Source organism: Phodopus roborovskii, unplaced genomic scaffold (assembly GCF_943737965.1).
Source record: "Phodopus roborovskii unplaced genomic scaffold, PHOROB, whole genome shotgun sequence".
Classification (NCBI taxonomy): Eukaryota; Metazoa; Chordata; class Mammalia; order Rodentia; family Cricetidae; genus Phodopus; species Phodopus roborovskii.
In genome coordinates this window covers 11,933,055-11,955,782 of record NW_026126588.1, presented here as the reverse complement: position 1 = coordinate 11,955,782, position 22,728 = coordinate 11,933,055, and the positions used below count along the sequence as shown (strand labels likewise).

The 22,728-nt window shown below is 39.4% G+C and overlaps 1 protein-coding gene across 1 annotated transcript in view; it reads left to right on the top strand.

Annotated features, from left to right (window-relative positions):
* The first annotated feature begins 3,601 nt into the window (after positions 1-3,601).
* LOC127236585 (collagen alpha-1(XIX) chain-like) overlaps positions 3,602-22,728 on the top strand; it is a 107,905-nt gene continuing 88,778 nt past the window's right edge. Inside the window, exons 1-2 of the mRNA XM_051204295.1 lie at positions 3,602-3,785; positions 13,521-13,647. Coding sequence (XP_051060252.1) covers positions 13,557-13,647 — 91 coding nt within the window. The 5' untranslated portion in view covers positions 3,602-3,785; positions 13,521-13,556. The remainder of the gene's footprint in view (positions 3,786-13,520; positions 13,648-22,728) is intronic.

The window sequence follows — 22,728 nt, the reverse complement described above, 5'->3', positions numbered from 1 at the left end:
GCAGATAAGAGTAGATTGGGGTGTTAGAGTATATCCCTTGAATTCTAGGGAAAAGGATTTAAAACATCAAGAAACAAGAAACCTCGTGTTCTCATCACAATAGGCATGTGCCCTCACCCTCTGTTGATGCTTTTGGCAAACATTTATTAATGAAACGATAAACTTATAGCTTCACATATTATGACGTGCAATGCCCTTTCCCGGAACTATGATCATGCAATAATCTGGAAGTGTAATTATTTAGAGTGATACAAAAGGTTGTATCTCATCTACTAAAATTTGAAGATCTTGAGGACTCACAAGAGAAGATGGTCTTCTCTACTGTGACTTCATCTCTTACATCTCCTTTGCTTATGATGCTTTGCATGGTCTCAATGTTGTAATTAAACGTGTGTGTGTGTTCTTACCAAATGTCAAACACTGAGAAGTAGGATTACATTAAACCTACTTGTGAATGTAAAAGTCATTTGAAATATGTTAAATGATTTCATGGCTTGATGAATACCTGATTCCCATTGAATTCACTAGAGACAGTTTAAATGGATCAAGTTACATATTAATTTATAACTGAAATACTCTTATTTGGTTTTTTAAAAAGTACTCACAAGGCCAATTTCTTGACTCCATGTGACCATAGCTTTATCAACATGCCCAAGACAGAACAACACACACTACTGTGTTTATTACATTTTTATTATAGTAGAGTTGCATGTGCACTGTAGAAACTTTATATGTTACAGATAAGCAAACGAAAGAAAATCCCTTTAATCCTAACCCCCAAAATAGCCAGAGTTACTGTTTTATAGGAATTTACAATGCAATTGACACCCACCCACCCTGCGTTTTTCTTTCCATTTTAAATGCATATGGCTAAGTTGCCCTTTAGCAAGACTGAACTATTTTATACTTCCAGAGTTGTGGGGAATGTTCTTTGCCTCTGACAACATCACATACTATCACCAATATTCAATCCTTGAAAGATAGGTGAAGGAAAGAGAAATTTTTAATGAATATGTATTTCTTCTAATGCTAATTAAGTTAACTATTTCATCATGAGTTTATTGAATATTGTGTTTCTGGTAATTTGTCTGTCAGTATTTTCCCCCGGTAGCTATTTTTTTCTACCCGGGCGTGTCACTCTCTCTGTCTTAAATTGTTTTTGAGAACTTAACGCATGTTACTAAACTGTCTCCATGACTAGGCCAGGCACTTGTCTTTTATCATATTTCCTTTCAGTGTCACTGATCCTAGGGAGAGGGACTAAGAAACCGAGAGAAAGGTGCAGCTGTGATCCCCTTGTCCAGCCACTTGTAAACTGAGTACAAGTCATGAGCTATAATATCTTCGAGGAGAGGAAGCAAATAGAAAAGCGAGCCATGCAATATTAATTTCTGTGTGACAAGGATTTTTTTTTCCAGAAACAGTGGCGAATCAGACTTAAAATTAGTAGATTCCTGGCCTGTTTTAGATAATTTGTGGGAATTTAGAACTAATACGGATAAAAACAGCATAGTGGAATACTGCCCTAGAAAATAGTATATTCTGAAGCGCATTCCAGCAGCAAGTCAGATTTGGCAATTAGAGTTAACAGTAAGTTCTGTCCATCCACTATAGACGCATTGAAGTGTTTCCATGGGACATGTATGAAAGTCATGGATGGCTGTGCCCTGAAAAGTCAATAAAGAATGAACACTTTTATAGTTTGGCAACTAAGAAATTAGCTGGGGGCAATGCCGGAATTCTTTCTCCTTGGAAGAAATGGAAACTATGAAGGAGAAAAGGAAAAGAAATAGCAAAAGAGAAAAGAAGTGGTATATCTTGCAATACGGATGCAGAAAATAGAAGAAATCGAAGAGATTGAGAAAGGAGGCTGAAAAGAAACACTTTGTATACATTTACTATACACAGTTATCAAGATAGGCTGCAATATTCCTCTTATGTTTATGTAAACAGCGTACAAATATGAAGCCTTTAAAAGGCTCCAACAGGGACTTGTCTCTGGTCACAAATAGTGAACTGTGTCTTTTATGAGATATGCATGTTGAAAGTAGTTTGTGCCTTTAAATCTTAAGACAAATTTAAGGAGAGGGAGAGAAGGTAAGGGAGGGAGAGAAGAAGGGATGGGAAGAGAGGAGAGAGAGAGAGAGAGAGAGAGAGAGAGAGAGAGAGAGAGAGAGAGAGTACTCTTACAGGTGTGTCTAGGAACAGAGAAAGCAGCTGGTAACAATTTTAAACTCATTTAGTCGTTTTTGAAGGTGTCCAAATTTTTGTTGGTTCAGTGTTATATGTAACAAAAGGAGAATCGTGACAGAAACAAAACCATGTCTAGCTATTTCATGAACACGTTAAAGCATATGAAATTATTGAAACAATGGACTTCTTGCCATATAGCTTTAAAGTTTTCTTTTAGAAGAGTATTGGTAGGATACAAATTTAGTAGTCTGCGAAGCTTGGGCATAAAACGAGTATGAATATGAAGTATAATAGGCAAATGAGAAAACCAGTGAACCAAGGATGCTTGAACAAAGGGCGAGAGTCACCAGAAGTCCAGGAAAGACGTAAGTAAGGATCGTGTCTTTAAATGGTCACCCGAGCCACTGGACACTTGAGATAGCCTCCTTCTTTGGCCTCTTTCCGTAGTCAACCAAAGATTGGTGACAGAGATCACACGAGGAGGAGACACATCACATGGCTTGAAGACACAAACATGGTCCCTGACACTGTGAGAACATTCAAAGTGCAAGTGCATTCTTTAGGATGACAGATGGGTTTAAGGTCCACCAGAAGATGCCGGAATGGTTGCCCTCTAACAAGAGGAAAGTGAGCTCCTTTAAAATTCTTTCTGAGAATTGTTTGTCTTTGCCACTTTGATTTTTATGTATTCCTTGGTTTTTGACCCCCGGTGTGTGAAACTCATGTCTACGGCTCTGAGGTAACATTTTCCTGGTTTCCATGATTATGGATCAATAACAGATCTTTAACTCCAACTGTGGCAATACACAACTTAAAAAAGAAAGAAAGAAAGACCCTTAAAAATTCTCCATTCCTTGGCTCAATCTTCCAAATTCTAGAATTTAAAAAGGCACACACACTACATGTATATAAATATTTGTATCAACTATGAATGACTATAGATCTGAAAATGCACATATACTTACTATGCATTCGCTGCTGTACCCACCCACTCCCTCCACACATCGAAGGGAATCTCAAAGAATTAAAAGGCTAGTATTTCCAACATCACTCCACTGAATGGTGACATAGTTAACAGTCACAGCACACATACCTTTATGCAGACACAAACCTACAGGATGATGATTAGAACTCAGGCTGACTTGATTAACTTTAAATAAACTCCAGACATGGCAGTGAGAAATAAAATATACACGATGGCCTCTTTATTTTTAGCTCGACTGTTCAAAAAGCCAATTATCTACCTGTGAATGTATGCCACACATTGGACTTTGAGGACACTCCTTCATAGTCAGAGCTGAGTCTGCCTCCAACTGTCATTGCCTCTGTGATACTGCTATTAAAACAGAAACCTGAAAGACAAATTCCTGGCTTTGTGTGTTCAAGGAAAAATCTGGGCATGAGTTGGCTGAGGACTGTCTTGCGGAGTCCTCCATGCTCACCAAGTGGGAGGGTCACACTGGAGGGACGAATAAGGGCAGAGATGCGTCCCTCTTTCACTTGCTGGGAGCTGGCGCGGGCCACTCCGCGGCGGTGCGGCAGCCCTGTCCGGACTCCACCGCGCCTCCCAGGGGCTCCCACACCAACCCAAGGTAAGCTATTCAGCTCTACCAGAGGCCGCTTTGCTTGGTGTCGCCCACATTAGCTCGGTCTCTGTCATCTGCTGTGGTTCCGGTCATTTGCCTGCATCTGCTTTTTTTAAAAAAGAAAATGCTAAAACGGTGCTGCCCATGTGCACGTATTTCGGGGGTAAATCTGCCCACCTGCGGTTACGTATTCCCATGCTGGAGCCGACCTAGTGCGTTTGGCCGGATCAAGCCACTTGGATACGCTACCTATAATGTAGCTCGTGTTTATGTGTCCAGGTCACGCGGGCTCGCGCGTTCCACTTTAGTTCTCGGTGGGTTTTCTGGGTGGGTTTGGGAAGCAGAACTGTGAGCGATGCTGATGCGGGTGGAACGGACACCGAAAAAGGTTCCACAGGGGTAAAACGCACAGAGCAAGCTACGAATTCTGCGGGGCTGTGCTCTGGGGCTGGGATGCTGTGCCAGGGAGTGGCGAAAGCCAGGACGCGCAAGCTTAGACGCCGGAGTACCCCGTGGAGTTACCCACTTCGACCCCCGAGGGGGTCCCTGAGCCCATCTTGGGCTGATGGGGGCGAGGATCCGGGACAGGTTCCCGAGTGCCGGGCCCTGTGCCTTCTTCAGTCCGCAGAGTGCGCAGCGCGTCCGGCAGGAGCGCAGCCGCCGTCCCCGCCGTCCTCGCTGCCACCGCCGCCGCGGGGACGTCAGGGTCCCAGCGCACGGGGACGCCGCCCCGCCTCCCCCCCGCGGCCCTCTTCTCTGCGGGAATCGGGCCGGCGCCGCAGCCACCGCGGACGGGAGGAGGGAGGTGGCGCGCACGGTCCGGAGAAGTTTGTTGGCCTGGAACCAAACGCGCCACCGCGCAAGCCAGCTCCTTTGAAGCAGGCGGGCAATGAAGCTTAACCTTACCCCAGCTAGGTCGTGGAAGGGCTCTGGAGCCAGTCGAGTAGGGTGCGCAGGTTACCCACACGGACTCCACCACATGGGAGCCAGAGGGGAACGCATGGTGTGTCTCAGGGGACAGTAGATTCAGATTCGGCAGTAGAAAGAATAGGACCCAGATGCTGAAGATGTGTACTTTTAATAGAACCATCCAGGGACCGCGACAGTGGGTGATGTGAGACCTAGCTCGAGGATGGGAAATGGGAGGGTAACAGAAATAAATTGTGCTGTCTCCTCCCACCCCATCACCAATTCAGAGACTACTTACTTCCAATCTCTCCTTGGAAAGGAGGTCTGAGGAGCAAAACGATGAGAGGGTGGTACAGGCACTTGAGAGGAATTTACACCTGCCCACTCCCCACCCCCAAGAAAAGGGAGCTAATGAAAGCAGCACTCCTGCACAAATCAAGGCCTGCAGTTGTTCTCTAAGAGAAGAGAAAGAAGTCTGGCATGATAAGAGTGGCCTCATGCTCTCCGCAATAGGCCAGCAAGGCTTCCTAAATAGAGAGCTCTTCACCAGGCTCTGGCAAAGCAGGGGGAGGGGTGTCTGTGTTTTCATGGCGAAAACTGCCATTTCCCAGTCCTGAGACAAACGGACTGGATTTTCTGAGAGGGATAATTCTTCAGGGCACAAAAGAGGAAGCAGCAAACTCGTCCCGTCCCCCCCCCCCACACACACACACGAGAACGTGTTGGAAGTAACTGCTAGGTACTTTCATGAGGGTTGGACCAGAGTGATTTCTGCGAGTGTTTAGAAACTTAAGGAGGTGTCCTGAAAAAAAAGAAATTTGTGACGATAGAGCAGGGAGAGCGTCTCCATATGGACAGGTAAGAGAAATGCCAAACGGAAGGGAAGAAAGCCAGGTGCAATTATGTTTGTATCTGAATCACTGCTATCCTCAAACCCTTTCCAAACAGATGGGTGTCCATGGTATTCTTCAAAAATGGAAACTTTCCATCCATTTTTCTGGTCCTGTAGTTTGATCTCTGTTGCTGAAATCTCGGTTCATTTTAACCACCTCCCCCCCCCAGGCAGCAGAAAAGGGAAAATGTGTTTTAGAGACAGAAGATGTGGACAGGAACCATAGGAATGTGACAAATAGCATCATACGTGGAAATCCAAATGGAGAATGAAAAGCAGGCGGGAACGCGAAGAAGTGGCCTCTGCATACACTAATATATATAGGCTTGAGGGGACGCTGTGGCGGGAAATGTAAGGAATTGCTCCAGGCAGGTCTTGTTGAGAACTTGTATCCCAAAGAGGCAGAGAATAGACAGACTAGAAGAGGAGAGCAAGCAGGAAAGACAGAAGGAACGGCATGTATGAAGGCTTAAAGATGTCAAGGGGAAACAGTCATGTGCCTGGTAAGACAGAAAGCACACGCTGAGGTGCAGTCTAGGATGGGGAGAGCTGCTAAGAAGACTGGGGAGGGGAGGTTAAGAAGCAGGCAGTGGCACTGGATACTGTTCTGTGTAGACCAATAGTGAGACAACCAGGGTAGGACGCTGCACGCTGAATTGAACAGAAAAATGCTGACAGTAGACCAACAGGCCTGTAGTATGCATATGTAGACTGTGAACTGGAAATGCCCCTCCCACTTGTTAAGAAATCAAAGGCAATCGTGCAGCTTCAAGAATATCCTACCAGAAAGCCAACAGAGCCATTCAGATAAACAGAGAAATCGGAAAAAAAGGGGATAAGTTGGGGAAGTACACAACTCTATCCATATGAAATTCTGTCCGAGGCAGGGATGTGTCAATGGAAAATAGAACCAGAGCTTGTAATCAGAAAACAGTGTAGGTCAGCTGCCGTTGTTGAGATTCAAGGTATCTGAAAAGTTATTGCAGGCAGCTGTCTTTGAGAGAGAGAGGCATGCCAACGAAGCAGACACTTTGTCAAGAACGGGGAAACTGCTTAGGTATGTTCAAATAGAACCTTTCGAACTGCAAGTTAAAGGGGGAATCAGCGAATCCAGGAGGTGGGAGGGCTGGAAGGGTGCTTCTGCAGAAAATAAATGAAGGAAAGAAAGTTTATAAAAAGCACAATCAGGGCTGTAGTTGCAATTCAGAGGCAGTGTGCTTGCTGTGTACAAAGCCCTGATTTAGATCCCCAGCACACCCCCCCCCCGAAATATGGGCAAAAGCGTGGTATTTTGGGTACTGCTTATCGTTTGATGGAGGAGTTTGGAAAGCATGGATAGGCAGAGAACTGGAGAGATGAAACCCCACTATACCAGAGCCCACAAGTCCCTTGTTTCCCAGTACACAATGAAAGCCCATGGAAGAGGTAATGGAGAGCCCCACCATAATTGTGCTGGTTTTAGAGACAGAATTCTTAGCCAGGACTCGCCACATTTTGCTGTAATCCGGCACTCCACTGGTGTGGATGATCTTATGATCACTAGTTTAAAGCTATCCTGGAATATGAAGCAAAGCCTTGTCAGGAGAGAGAGGGAGAAGGGATCGCTTTTCAGCGGTTCGGAGATGGTATGTGTACCTCGAACACAAAGATGTGCAGTTTTAAAGGTAGAAACCTTGCTCAAGTTGTGGGAGTTTTCTGTAGACTCACTTCAATTTCATTAGTAAAATGATTGATGAAATTATAAAATAACCGCACATCTATACCAAAACAATTATATCTGATTATTAGCTTAGGATTTTTAATTCTGTATGATGGCTTTTCTTCTGGCTTTCTTTTCCCTCTATGAAAGATTCTCAAGATTGACAAAAGGACAGATGTGTGACACCTGTTGTTTTGCTTATTTACACAATGCCTCACTTCATAACAGCATAACGAGGCTTTCCTGTTGGAGTTGCTTATGGGCATGGTGGAGAATAGTCGGGAAAGTTTGATTTAAAAATCAATCATCTACCCTATTGTTTAGCATTCCCTCTGTAAAGAATGCTCTGAAATTGTGGCTTCTTGCAAATATCTGACAGGGCTAACATATTCTTTCCAACAACAAATCTTTAATGGAACAAATGAAATCTCTAACAAAAATGATTTTTTTTTCCAGGAACAAATTAGATTTGTGTTAAGGATTGTTAAGGACTTTTCGGGCTTGGAACTTTCTCTAATTCATTTTATAATCTTCTCAACCTACTTGTTTGAAAGTTGAGATGTGTTACTTAATGTGACAACCTACATAAAATAAACCAGTATCCTTCCTTACTATCTCCTTTCTCATGTTAATGTGAGTTGTTGCCATGATTTTTGTTTGCTCGTTTTGCTTTTTCTTTATTTTAGTGATGCTCTCCTGACCCATCCTTCATGTAATACACAATTTCAAAGATGCACTGTGAACATGTCAAATGTCCTAACAGTAAAAACTTTCAGATATGGTTTGATTGACTCAGGCTTCCAGTGACAGGCTTCTGAACAATTTCATCTAGTAAAACTACCATCATTCCATCCACTGATCAATCCATTTATTCATCATCCCTATTCACTGGTCTATCAGCGTATCCATCATTACATCCGCTGGTCCATTGTTCTGTTGTTTCAGATCTCCTGTTTTTTCTCTTGTTTTCTTCCTCAAAAACAATGTGTGTTTCTTTTACTTTCCTAGACCACACCAGGTGCTTATTTTTTGTTATTATGTATATGCAAACTATGTGAAGTTATGTATATTAACATGCAAACAGGCACCCATAGAGACCAGATGGCATTAGGTTCCCTGGAACTGGAGTTACAGCCAGCAGTGAGCTGCCCGATGTGGGTGCTAGGGACCAAACCTGGGTTCTCTCCAAGAGTAGCAAGGGCTCTTAACTACTGAGCCATCTTTTAGGCCTGACTTGCTGTTATACCCCCACCCAATTAGTGGTACACAATAGGGCTCTCATCTTATCAATGAAATGAAAGAGTAAAGTTTTCAATTGATCCTTCCTTTGCTGTTCATGTTTTCTGTGCATCAATATAGACTTTATGTTATAAAACATAGCAAGGAATTCTTCAAAACCTATCTTCCTTGAAAGTCTGTTAAATTTTATAATAGCTTTAAAGATTTTGAGAAGTGAACTAAGAATGTTTAGGAGATAACTTCCAAAGCTAATCGGATGGGGAGAGGGTGGGTAGAACAAGCAGCGACCAGGACCAGACATTTAGACATTCAGACATCACTATGCTGTTGCTATCATAGCAATGAGAAACAGGTTTCATGCAGGGCTATCTATCCACACACACAGGTAAGACTTTACTTTGTGTGGTACTGAATAGGAATAATCAAGGTTGCGACTGGGATCTTGATAAGTGAATTATTTATGAGGAAGTGATTGAGGTATGAGGATCTGGGAGCCATGGCTAGTAAATGACACATTGTAATAACAAAAGCTCTTGATCAAACAAACCTGGAATTGAACCCAAGGCTCCTGGATAGATCCTTCTGTGAACAGTCATGTCTGTGCAATGAGGACCTAATGCATATTTTTACTACAAAACTTAGGGCCTAAGTAAGAGGGTCTAAAATCTGCATGTGGGTTCTGGGAGCAAATTCAGTTCCCAAGGCTTGAACACAAGTGCCCTTACTGACTGAATCATCTTGTCAGCCCAAGACATTTCCTTGTGTAAACGGGAAAAAACAAGTGTGTTTTTAAAATCAATGTTACTACTCTCTTTAAAATCTTTTAGTCAAATATTTAGGTATATGCTACATAGCCTTTTTTACTTTGTACCATATAAATATTAGAGGCAGGCAGAGTTTATTTCTGAGCAATGGATATTAAAATAAATACTACACACACACTGTGTTTTATTTTAGAAAATGAGACCATCCAATATTGTCTATACCTTTATTAAAAATGTACTGTAAACAGCTTTGTACGGGTTTTCCAGAAAGCAATTCCAGGGTGTTAAGAAACAGCCTCTGCATACATTGTCTCTGGCTCTCTACATTAGTCACTTGAACAGGGAAGGCACTGGGCGTCTGTCTTAAAGCTTTACTTCTGCTACCAAGAGCCAAGCACTAAGTCGTGATAACATTGGCTTGAATTAATTTATAGAGCTGTCTTGTTATCCATCGTGCCTAGTCCTGAGGGGACAGATAGAAAACTGCCACATTCTGACAGAAGGGTTGGGTAGAGCCAGGAATGAAGAAGTCCATGGAGGGAAACAGTAGTAAAACTTAGGGCAGCAACCAGCAGCCTGAGCTCAGCCTGTGTCTGGGGACAGTGACAGAGAAGAAGGAAAGGACAGACTTCCAAAGATAGGGGCAAGTCCTTTCCATGGCAATTTTATTGGGGTCAACCCAGAAAATACCTCCAACATAACTTTAAAAAATATCTAGGAAATATGTGTGAGTGAAATAAGGAAGCGGAGGATGAAAATGAGGTATCCAACTGGCTAGAGAAGAGATAGGTAGGTGGATGAATTGATGGAATAGATATATGAATAATACATAGATACATGATAGGAAGCAGGAAGACAGATAGTAGAAAAAGTCAAGTAGGAAACAATGGATCTGTAAGGAGATTAGAAGGGATTCTAGGTAATGTGAAGTGAGGGAACCCAATGAGTGTTTACAGAAGGATGAAGGCTTGGCTATTGGAAATTCAGAAGGGATAGAGTTAGGATGTGGAGTGAATGGATTCTGGTGATCTCACTGAGAGATAGTGGTAGGAGGTTCAAGTGCTCAAACATGTGATCAACAAACCATACAATCTTATACTCAAAGCGCTTTGGATAAATAAGGTTAATGATATGTTCTGTCATCCTCTGAGTGCCTCAAGGAAGTTGTAGGGAGATGTCAAGACCAACTTCGTATGCTTGTGACATAGCTCTCTAGCTCTTTGTTGATGCAACAGGTACCAATGTTTTGAGGAAAATTAATTTTTAAAAGTAGAAATTCCAAATTTCTACTTTTCATTATCAAATCAACCTGAGGGGAAGACATAAGTGTAATTGCAAATTAGACTAATTGTCCTTTAGTGGATATAACAGCAGATGACTTCAGAGCCCATAGTTCAATGTCTGCGATCCTAACTTTCAGGTTAATGAATCAAGACTTAAAAAGGTTCCATAACTTGTGTACAAGTAGCAAAATTCACACAGGAAGCCAAGATATTAATTAATATGTTTCAGTGTTAATTGATCAACTGAGATAAATCACCCCACTTAAAAACACAAGGATAGATCTCCCTTACAATTGGAACAAAATTTGATATAGAATATATTTGAACCAGAATTCATTTATTTTAACAGTTACTAATGGCCATGAAATAATAACTGTGATCAATTTGCAAGGTTGTGTGAAGATCAAGACTACAGCCGTATCTAGAATTCAAAATAAATAAGACATAAGACCAGATGTTTGAGATTCAGAACTTCTCATTCAATTTTAACATTGCATTTGTTGCCTGTATGTATTTAGCCAGAAATATCCAAAATCTTGAATTAATTTTAAAATACTGAACTGAGTATTTGGCATGTGTTTAAAGCATATCAAAGATGGTGGGCTTATTGTTCTCTAAAGAGAGTTTATTGACAGGACTTAGACATTTGTGTGATGAATTCTTTCATGATTGGTTCTTTATTGAATGGAAAATAATGGCAAATAAGTGATTTATGACTCTTGAATAGCTATTTCTAATACAAATATAATTGTCAAATAAAATTGAGGGATACAGTACATTTTTCCTTTCAAATTATTTCTTTTTTTTTTCTTTTTTTTATGCATATAGAGTATTTTTTATTTAATTTTATATAACAAAGTCCAATTAAATGAAAACAAACATTTATACACAATATTTGGGAATTTGGGCGTCGTTCTTTCCAAACTACTTCCTGCTGGTAAGGGGTGCTGTCTTGGGGGATTCGAAGAAGATTCAGATTTCTATTTTAGCTAATTCACTACAGTAAAGTTAATTTAAATAATGTTAGTTTTTGTTATAAGGATGTAAAATATTTTATTTTATTTTTGCATTATGTTGTATGTGTATGGATGCTTTGTCTGCATAGCACACATGTGCCTGATGTCCATGGAGGAAAGAATAAGGCATCAGATCATCTGGGATTGGAGTTACAGGTCAATATGAGCCATCTTGTAGATGAAACCCAAGACCTCTGGAAGAGTAGCCAGTGTTTGTAAGCACTGAACAAACTCTTCAGGCCCTCCGTGTATTTTATCTGCTGAATCTTTCATTGTAATACCCATAGAGGAGGACTGTAAATTCTTAAAGGCAATCATGATGATAACAGAATACTTAAAAAAGGTACAATAGGCATTGTATGTATCCATTTTAAAGGGAGTGACATTTGCCTATGTGCAGTAATTTTAGGAGTGGAACTCAATATAATAAGAAAATACTTCATGTAAAGTATGCTGTGTTAATTAAGTCATAACATATAATATTTTCAGACAGAATCATGAATGATAAAATTGTGTTTAAAAATTCAGAATCATGGTATTTTTATAGACATACAAATAGCCATAATGTACGTGAAACATGTTTAGTATCACTAATACTCAGGAAAATACAGATCAAAACCACAATGAGTCACCCTCTACTATCCATTAGTATGGTATCAATCAAAAAGAAAGAAAACAGCAAGTGTAACAAAGGATATGGAAAAATCAGCACACCTTACTAGTGGAAACATGAATGCTGTGGGTGTTATGGAAAAACAGCCTGGTGGTCCCTCAGGAAGTGAAAAATAGGAGAACCATATGATTCATGTAGCATTTTCTTCTTTGAGTATATACCCTTTGAGTATATACATAGGGACAAGGATAGATGGCTCTACATCTGTCTCACAAGTGTTCACAACAGCCAAGTGATAGAAACAAATTAATGTCCATGGATGGATGGTGAACAAAATGAGCATTTACGAACACTGAAGTATCATCTAGCCCCGCCTCCCCCCAACAAGAGAAAATTCTGACATATGTCCAGAGATCAATGCCCAGAATTCATATAAACATATTGGACATATTGGGTGTGGTGCTGTGTGTATGTAAACCCAGTTCTGGGAAAGAGAGCTTGCTTACCCATCAGCCTACTCTAGCCAAAGAAAGTAAGGTGAATGAGGTACATTGTCTTAACAAACAAGGCAGGTGGCTTCTGAGCAGTGACACCTGGGACTGACCTCCACTTACACATGTGTGTGTGAACCCATGAACACATGACTGAAGGAGCCTTTGGGTGTACACACACACACACACACACACACACACACACACACACACACCACCATCACCAAAGATAGTATATTAAGTAAAGTCACCAGAAGACAAAAGGGGAATGATTCTGCATAATAAGGCTCCCACAAAATTTAAATTTGTAGCAGGGAAAGTAGAATGACAATTGGGGATTTGCAGACAATGAGATGGAAAGTTTTGCTTAACAGTCACAGGTACCCAGTTCTGACAAGAATTGTTGAGATAGAGGAGTGTGGGAGTTGCAAAACAATGGCAATAAACTTAATTACACCAACAATGCGCACTCAGGTATGGTCAAAATATATGAATTTTACGTTAAATATATTTTACCACAATTTTTAAAATAAAAAAATCATTTGAGTGGTATGACTTCAAAACTATTGCAAAAGTAGGAAAAAATTAAGGGATGAGACTCTGTGATCATGAGTAATTAATTAAATAATTAAGAAGGAATCTAGAAATATTTCTTGAGCACTCATAAAGATTAAAATATGTACTGAAGTACTCAGTTGCATGTTAGACATCATATACCCTAATATATAACTGTGTGATATATAGGAATCAATTGCTTTCTCTATGCTGCCACTGATTTTGTGGCTGCGATAGAGCAGTGTACAAAATCTCAACTTGAATGCTTTTGCCATTACAGATCGGTGGCCATTTGTTCCCATGGTTGCAAGGCACAATGAGGCACACTGGCTTTTGGAAACTGTGGACTTGGGTGGCAATGTTCTTGCTTCCTGCTTCGATTTGTGTGACGGTCAGGGAAAAGCCAGGTAAGTGGGTCACCTCTCTACCTGATTGATAAATGTTATCTATAGTCCTTAGATCATTAAAAAGAAATCCATCAAAGCAAATCTTGTTAAGGTTGGAGAGGCTACAGATTAGATTTACTGATACAGAAAAGAGAAATCATGGTTTTCTACCACTGACTTCCATGCAGTGCCCATGATGAACATTCATCTAGCTTTTTCCATAGTTGGAACTTGTAAATGTGATATTATGCATGTATGTCTCTGTGCGTATATGTGATATTATCTCACATTTTAGCCTCTAAGAATTATTTGTTCAAATCATAAGTCTAAAATCTCACCACTAATTAGGATTAACAAGGACTTGTCTACCCTTAATGAAGAAAAGCTGAAAAATAGCTTCTGAAATGTATAAAGAAATAGAATTTAATTATATTCAGCTTCGTGGTGTCTCAGATGAGAGAAACATCTTTACAGTATCCAATAAAAAGATAACATTTATTCTCAGTTCTTAAATTTATGAATCATCTCTTAAATATCCCCAAAGCAATTTGGAGCACTCATTATTATCACTGACTTTTAAAATTAATTGTGCCTGTATAGACAATTAACCTACAAGTACTTCATATTGCAACGTGAATATGTAAGGTCATTTGCTAAGGAAAGATCATAGGGAAAGTATTCTGATAATAATCACATACGGTGATGTACCCTGAGATATGAAGACTGAATCTTTCTGTGTATGTTCTCTTGAATATTTCTTGACAATTTTGATAAATAGGCACAACTTCTCTCTCACAGAGATTTTTGAGTTTATACACACACAGAATAAAAACTCACAAACTTTTAACGAATCTTTGGGCATCTTGATTGTCATTAATTTTAGAGGAAACCCATTTCCTAAAGCATTCCACATGAAAATTAAAATATTCTATTCATGTATTTATGATACCCTGTGCTTGTCACATAGTCTTGGGGCCTTTTCTTCAGTGAGAAATAGATAAGCAGTAATGCCTAACAAGTGCAGCCATGCTAAAGTAAAAGGTTACTTAGGGAGAGCATTCTCAAAATCTGCCCTCTTAAATGAGCTTTTTGTTACGAAGAGAAGGTGCCATGTTTTGCAATTTCACAAGGGTGGGCATGCTTCCTTTACCTAGAAAGAAGGATAAATATTTAGCTGAATGGTACAGGGTTTGGGTCATGCTAGTATGTAGGGCTTTGAATGGACATGGTTGAAAGGATCTACACACATGACTCTGGTTTTACATGGGAAAGAACCACATGGACAAGATTCTTGCCTGTCTAGCAGAGATTCCAGTTTTCTGTAGAAGCCATGGTAAATTCAGTTCTTTGTGTCTTTGACAAGTCAATAGGGAAATACTCACTTTTGGGGTAATTAAATGTCTTTTTATTTTCTTTCTGATCTACGTCTTAGCTGGTTATCTGCTGTCATTTTATTTTAATCTCAAGCTTTAATAGCTTATTTATTGTAAGAAGAACATTTACCATGGTCTCCACTTTGTTAAAGAATATAGTAAAATATGCTTTTCTATACAAGTACAGAAAGTGTTACTAACCACAACAGCATTGTCTCCTGAATATCCCAGAACTCAGTTATTTTACATAACCAAACATCCATATGTTGGAATTCCTCTGAATATTTTACTTTTCTACATTGAATATCACAGTTCTTTGATCAAGCTATATTGTGTATATAACTATCCAAATGTATTACAGCCCCAAATATCTTACTGAATTAGTTTCTTTGAAAGATTTCCTCTCTAAGAAGCCGAATTGTAATAAGATTCTCAAAGCATGCAGCACTAAAGGGAAGTAATAAAGAACACACTGAGTGTTCTCATGCCATTTGGTAAAGGGCGCCTGTAGAGGAAGACGTGTATTCGGAGCATGCCACGGAAATTGCTTCCCCTCAAATACCATTTACATTCATTAAAAATGTCAGCACAGTACCATCACAGGGACAGTTGGAGAATATGACACACTGGGCCTGGCCTGGCAGGAGACTCTCCTTGTATGTCTGATTCACGGTGCAAGGTTCCCTTTTTAGTTTCCTCATGTGCAGACCTGTGTGTGTGGTCACTAACCATTTACCGGAGGGAAGTGATTACATCTAAAAATAAAATCTCGCAAATCTGAGGCCGAGGCTAGGGTTTCAGTTCTGGACTTGGTGAGGTTGTCAACAGTTTACAGTGAAAACTAAATGTAATAAAGGATAACTCGAGTCTTCACTGCTGTCCTCCACTCTGTGGCAGACTCAGTGATGACCTGAAATATCATTGCACGAGGGACAGAATTCAAGAACAGCAGGGCAGAGGCAATAATAACATAAATTGGAACATCTTGAATTCAGGCATTTCCAATTCTTTGATCGATTTACATTACATTCACATTATGAGACAAGATGTATTTGTGTACTTTTATAGTGACAATAAATTTCAACATGACCCTCATTGCTTCAGCTCAGCTTTCAGGGTAGGGAAGAAAGTATTAGCATATGTATAATGCTCAACAACCTTCAAATTGGCTTTAATCGGTTGCCTACAACTGGGTCTTTTATGATAGAAACTTCCGCCTCAAAGGCTACTTTCTTCTCTTACTGTGTCCTTTTCCTTAAGCACTAAATTATTATAAGAAATCTTAAAATATAAAACAGGAAACCAGAGTGAAAAGCATAGGTGAAATAGATGGCAGAATGCCATCTACGAGAGTATTTTTTAAAACAATTTCCAAGCTTCATGTTAACTCTCTAGATGGTATTGGGGATTCTCCCAGGCCCAAGCTAAACACAGAAACCTCATTAATGCCAGTTCTCTACTCACTTAAAGGAAAATTATTATTCTGAAATACAAATTGTATTTGTTGACAGAAAAATCTACTATTAACTTCATATAGAAAATTGTCTTCTGCATTTTTAATAAATCTTAGTGTACCACCTAAAAATCTTCATAGTGGCAAGTGCAATACCTAAGTCCTAAATGTGGAAAGGGAAGAAAACATCACAGTGCCTGAAGAACATGCCTCTTAACCAGGTATTTTTTTTTGGAGAAAGAGCTTTGGACTAAAGTTAAGTAGTGAAGGTACTTGTGTGACCTCTTGTGACCTTTCCCTAAAATAGCTGTGTCCTTTTTTCCCCTCTCATTTGGCATAATATTTTTCATACTATTTTTGTTATGTAATAGTCCAGCATGCTAAGTCTACTTTGGTTAGCCATTGATTTACTCTCAACATAGAATGGTGGTTGTTCAGTTCTCTGATGCTTTGGTGGCGTATAAGGAAGTACACAGGGATCAGAGCCCAGCCAGTAAAGATGAGTAAAGAGGCCATTTGACTGCCTCTACCAAATGAGAATTCTGTTGTAGCCTTTAAAAAATATGAGAGATGGCTCACTCAGTAAATGGCTTGCCTTTGAATCTAAATGAGCTGAGTTCCATCCCCAGAGATCCCCAGAAGTCATTTTTTTTTAAGCCATACACCTTGTAATTTCAGTTCTGGGGAGGCAGAGGCAGTCACAGTCCTGAGGCTTGAAAGCTAGCTAGCCTAGACTACATAATGAGTTCCAGAGCAATGAGACAAGCTGTCCCCAAAAACAAAGTGAATGGCTCCTCAAAATGACATCCTCATGGTCCTCTGGCCTCTGTACACATGTGCACCCAGGGATATGTACATCCATATGCACATGTGCACCTGAACACATTTACATTAAAGTACACACACACACACACACACACACATATATATATATATACATACATACATATATTACATTTTCTTTGTCCAGTTATTTGTCAATAGACAGCTTGGCTATTATGAATAGTGTTGTAAAAGATACAGAAATAGACATCTTTTGGGTACAGAAATTTCATTACATTTGGGAATGTCTTGTAGTGGGGTGGTTGGATCATATTTATTTCCATTTCTTGTTTCCTGCACTATTTTCTATAAAAACTGTAATAACACATTCACATCAACAGTGAACAAGAGACCAGATTTCTCTTTATCATCTCCATTTCTTTCTTGTCTTTTTGATAAGTCAAATTGGAGTGAGATGTTCTTACTGAGTCGAACCTGCATTTCCCTGATGTTTGGTGGTGCTGAAATTTTTAATGTATTTTGTTTGCCTTTTGTACATTGTCTTTTGAGAAATTCAGATCATTGTGTGGCTTTAATCAGATTCAGTATCTTTTCTCCTGTCACAAATTTAGAGTCCCTGGCACGTTCTGGTTGTTAACCATTACTCTCTAGCAGTTGAATAGTTTGCAGATGTTTTCTTGTGTTCTGTGTGTTGTCTCTTTACTGTGTTCCATGGCTGTAGACAGCTTCCCAGTTTTATACAACCCCACACTCCTATTTCAGAAACTTCTATCCAGCATTTAAATTATTTAATGGCTCTCCAATCTTAACACTGCCAGGTCCCCCGAACTGCTACGGATTCTGTTTAATGAACTCTTCTTTCTATGGGGAGATCTCAGTGAGTCAGACTTAAGTTACCCAAAGAAAGTTTCCTTCTTCCCTCTCTTCTTTTCACTGCCATGGCTTGCTGATTTTTGTACCTCATTCCTTCAGCCTTTTCCTTATCCCCATTGTTATCATTGTAGTCCATGCTAGCATCATGCCTGGGCCCACAGAGTGTGGGAAAGTAGCCAGATAAAATCTCAAGAGCCAAGCTAAATTTGAAGTTTAGTAATGAACCAATGATGTTTTCAAGTATGCCTTGATGTTCTAGACATTGTAGCAGGCATACTTACATTAAAACATTATCATTATGTATCAGATATTTGATTGAGAATCTTCTGTTTATTTGCCATATTGGGAAATTCTATAAGAAGAAGTAATGGAAGATGCAGATGGGCAGGGAAGGCTGGGTTCATATAGGGGCATTTAAGTAGAGGCACAAAGGCCATGGGAATAAGATGTATGTGCACTTGGAAAGCACCAATACAAAGGTTCTGAGGCAGATGACTGCTGAGTATAAGGGGTAAAGGGCACAAAGGCCAGGAGACCAGAGTGGAGGAAATGAGGGGTAGGGGAGTAGGAGGCAGGAGGTAGGGGGGTACATGCTGTTGTGTTTTGTGATTGTAAATCATCTGGTTTCCAAGTCTGCAAAGTCCAAAGCATGGAATCTGGCATATTTACCAGAGTCATGTACACTGTCCTGTGAGTTCTCCTGGCAAAGAGTGTTCATTTGTCTATAGAAATGGCAGGCCTTGGTATTTATAGTGCACAGTCTGTCTCCAAAAGAATTAATTCACAATTATCTGACAGCTATGCTAGAGTCATACCTTCTTATCCACAAGAGATACATTTCAAAGCTTCCAGTAGTGTGTGTCTGAAGTTATGGGTAATAGTAAGCCCTACATACACTTCCTTCTATCCATATATTACTTACCTATAATGAAGATCAATTGATAAATTCATCTCAGTAAGAGATGGCATTAAAATAAAATTTAAAACACCCTCAATATTCCATAACTAAATTTAAGTTAAAAAGCTATTTCTGGATTTTTTTTTCATTTAATATTTGCACATTTCAGTTGGTCTTAATGTAAAACTCACATCAGGAGAACTACTGTTAAAGTGCCAATGTGTAGAGATGAGATGTGTGCAGTTTATTTTTATCTTTGTTTTAGATTTTTCTAGATATTTTTATTTTATGTTTTTGGCGGCTTATCTGCATGTATGCACATGTGCCACATGAGTGTATGTCTGGTACCTGCAGATTTCAGAAGACAGTGTTAGATCTCCTGGAACTGGAGGTACATATGGTTGTAAGCTGCTATGTGGATGCTAGGAATACAACCCTGGTCCTCTGTAAGAACAAGTGCTCTTGACTGATGAACCATCTCTCCAGCTACAATGTGTGCATTGTAGCAAAGTTAAAATATAAATTGCATCTTTACCAAGCAAATGACACATTTTTTTTCTTTTCCTGCAATTTGTGGAGTGTTCTGTAAGTGATGCTAAGACCAGTCAGTAACATACAAAAAGTCTATTAAACCACATTGGCCTTTACTCTTCCTGACTATGAAAACTCAGTCCCCCCCCCCTCTGCCTTTGTATATACAAGAATGAATGTACCTCCTGCTTTTCCTGAGGTTAGTACCTCATATTTGGTATGACCATCAGCAAACAGACACAAACTGCTTAGGTATTAAATCAATTAAAAGACAAAATTGAAATAGTAGATCTTAAATAAAAGAAAAGATAAAAAAAGTGAAGAGAGTTCAACATGCTGTCTAGTATTTTAGCAAATACTATGATTAAATAAAACACATAATTCAGAATGGAAATTCCAGATGATAGGAAAGAGCATGTATTTAAAGATGTGTTTGTCTGTTGTATGTTTTCATTTTATGTATTTTAGGAATCTTTTCTAAAAATCCTTGCCTATAACCCTATTGATAAACATACTTTTAATATTTCTGTGCACCATTAAAAACATATTTTATGGGGCTGGAGAGATGGCTCCATTGTTAAGAGAGCACTGACTGATCTTGCAGAGGACCTGGGTCCGATTGCTAGCACCTACATGACAGGCTCACAACAGCCTCTGACTCTAGTACAGTGGCATCCAGTGCCCTCTTCTGCATCCATGTGATACACATAATACACACAGGAAAAACACTCAAACACACACATATATTTTAAAATATCTTTAAAAAAAAAAGACGTGAACTAGTCCCAAGATCTAGTAGGCCATGCCTACTGGTAAAATCAGAACTAGAACTAACAAATTGAATTGTGTGTGTGTGTGTGTGTGTGTGTGTGTGTGTGCGCGCGCGCGCGCGTGCGTGTGTGTGTCTTAAATAGGGCCCATTTTTAAAGCACATAGTTAGAACAAATGATGGGAAAAATACATTTCATTAAGGAATGAAAAGGGTTTCTTAGGTATGTTTTTATTTTGTTTAAAATATGTTTTCATGAGATGTTCAACAAATAAAGTCGATTTGCAAGAAGTATGTCTTTTGCTACTCTTCCACTGAGTAGCTGCATGACCTATTTCTCTAGGGTGACTCGTTTTCAGATGACCAGGAACCAGAAAGTTAAAAGATGTTATGGTGATAAAGTCATGACCTATGCAAAGCCGAGCTAGATGGCTTTCCTTTTGCTGTCTGTGGCCCCTTACAACATCCCACTAATCCTGTAGACTGCCCAGGTCTTTCAAGCCATGTAAAGAGGAAATTAAGTCTGACAATTATTAACATTAACACTTTAGCATGCATTTGCTAAAGCTACTTCTATTTGTTTTTGTAACACTGTTGAGTTCTGCAGACAGTGCATCTTCCTTAGAAAGATGGCATTCATTACTCTGAAATACTCCAGAGAGCCTCTGAGGGACAGAGTTGCTGTGCTTGGTTTTCTCTAACTGTGACAATATTTGAGTCTTATGCATAAGTCTAGAACTACATTAATATTATAATGCACAGTATGTTTATATGTTTATGTTAGAATAAATTAATACGCCCAACTTGTGATGGTCACTTCTACTGTTTTATATGAAAATGTGTATCTCAATATTTAAATTAATTAGCATACCTAAGCTTATGATAGGCCTAGCCACTACTTCTTTCTCCATTTTTTTTTTTGTAATGAGCTCATAAATCTTCGTGAATTTATCTTATTGCACCTTAAATCTTAGAACAGTTTTAATTTGTCTTGTTCAGCCGTTCACAACAAAGTGTGTGTTCTAAAGGTGGGAACTGGTATTAATATTTTATGAACTAAATGCTCTTAGTGGGGAAATGCATAAATATTGCTGGAAGTGTTGATTGCATTTATTTCAAAGCAGTGTGTTTATTCCATTGACATCAACTTATAGTCTCTAGGAAGAATTTAAATGAGATTTACAGTTTCCTACTGGAAAGAGGCCACACACCCTCCCCCTCCCTTCCAAAGTCTCACAGCAAGGGAAGTCCTTCTGCTGCCCAGAGATTTCTTCTGCCAATCACAGGCTGCATCTTTCCTTTATGTGCCTATGTTACAAAGAATGCAAGGTTTCTCTCATGGTTTGATGCCATAGAGACATTTACAGCCAATATGCATTTTTATTGGGAGTTTTTGGTTAAAATTTAAATTTCAGGGTGGTTTTTAGATAAATATTTTCTCAACAGGGCTGCTGCTTTTCTCCTTGTGTTGATATTTTGCTGATTTATGGTCTAAAGTCAGTAAATGTTAAAAGAACAATACCCTGAATTTTTACATGTTCATGTAGATACTCACCACTCAAATACAATCGTAAAATATATCCTGGATTCTAGAAGAGTTCTATGTACTTGCTCCTAGGTGGCACCCCATTGGTGCTAATTGTCCCTGTGACAGAGATTGGTTGTATAGTTATCATATACACGGAGTAGGTAGTACATATCTAGGGGAAATGACACTTCCCCACTTATTTTACCTCAAGATCCAAACATTTCAATGTGTCAAGCTAAATCATTTTGTATCGTTATCCAGTTTTTTCGTTGTTTGTTCCGCAGTATGTCCTCTGCAGTATGTTGATGAACTTTTAGGCTGTAACTCTAAGAGTAGTGATAGCACAGGCATTCTTATCTAGAAAGGTCATTTCCATTCCAGTTTTGCTTTCATGTCTCTTGGGCCATTGAGTTTCTCTTCCTCGAGCTCATGCATCATTGGCATCAGTAAATGATGTCAAACAGTTTTCTCAAGTGGCCGCACCACTCTCCATCACCACATGCAACGTAGAAGAGCGGAAAATGTTAACTATTTGTCACATCCTCACCAACACTTGGAATGACAGTTCTTTGGCTTTGGCCATTTAATGGAATCTCAGTAGTTTCCTCTACATCTCTGATTTCTGATGAGGTGACACCCCTTTGAATATGTGAGTTGCTAATTTGGATAGTCTGCTTTGTGAAGTGCTTAAGATGCTTAGAGTGTATTAGAAATAATCTTTTTCATGTTCCGCTTATTTGCAGGAGCTCAGGGTATATTCTGGATTTTGGTACTTTATTAGATAGCTTCTCTTTAAGATGAATATGTTGTAAATACCTTCTCCTATTCTCTGGTTTATCTTTCCACACTTTTGATCTTTTGATTAATAAGTGGTTTAATTTAATGAAGCCCCAT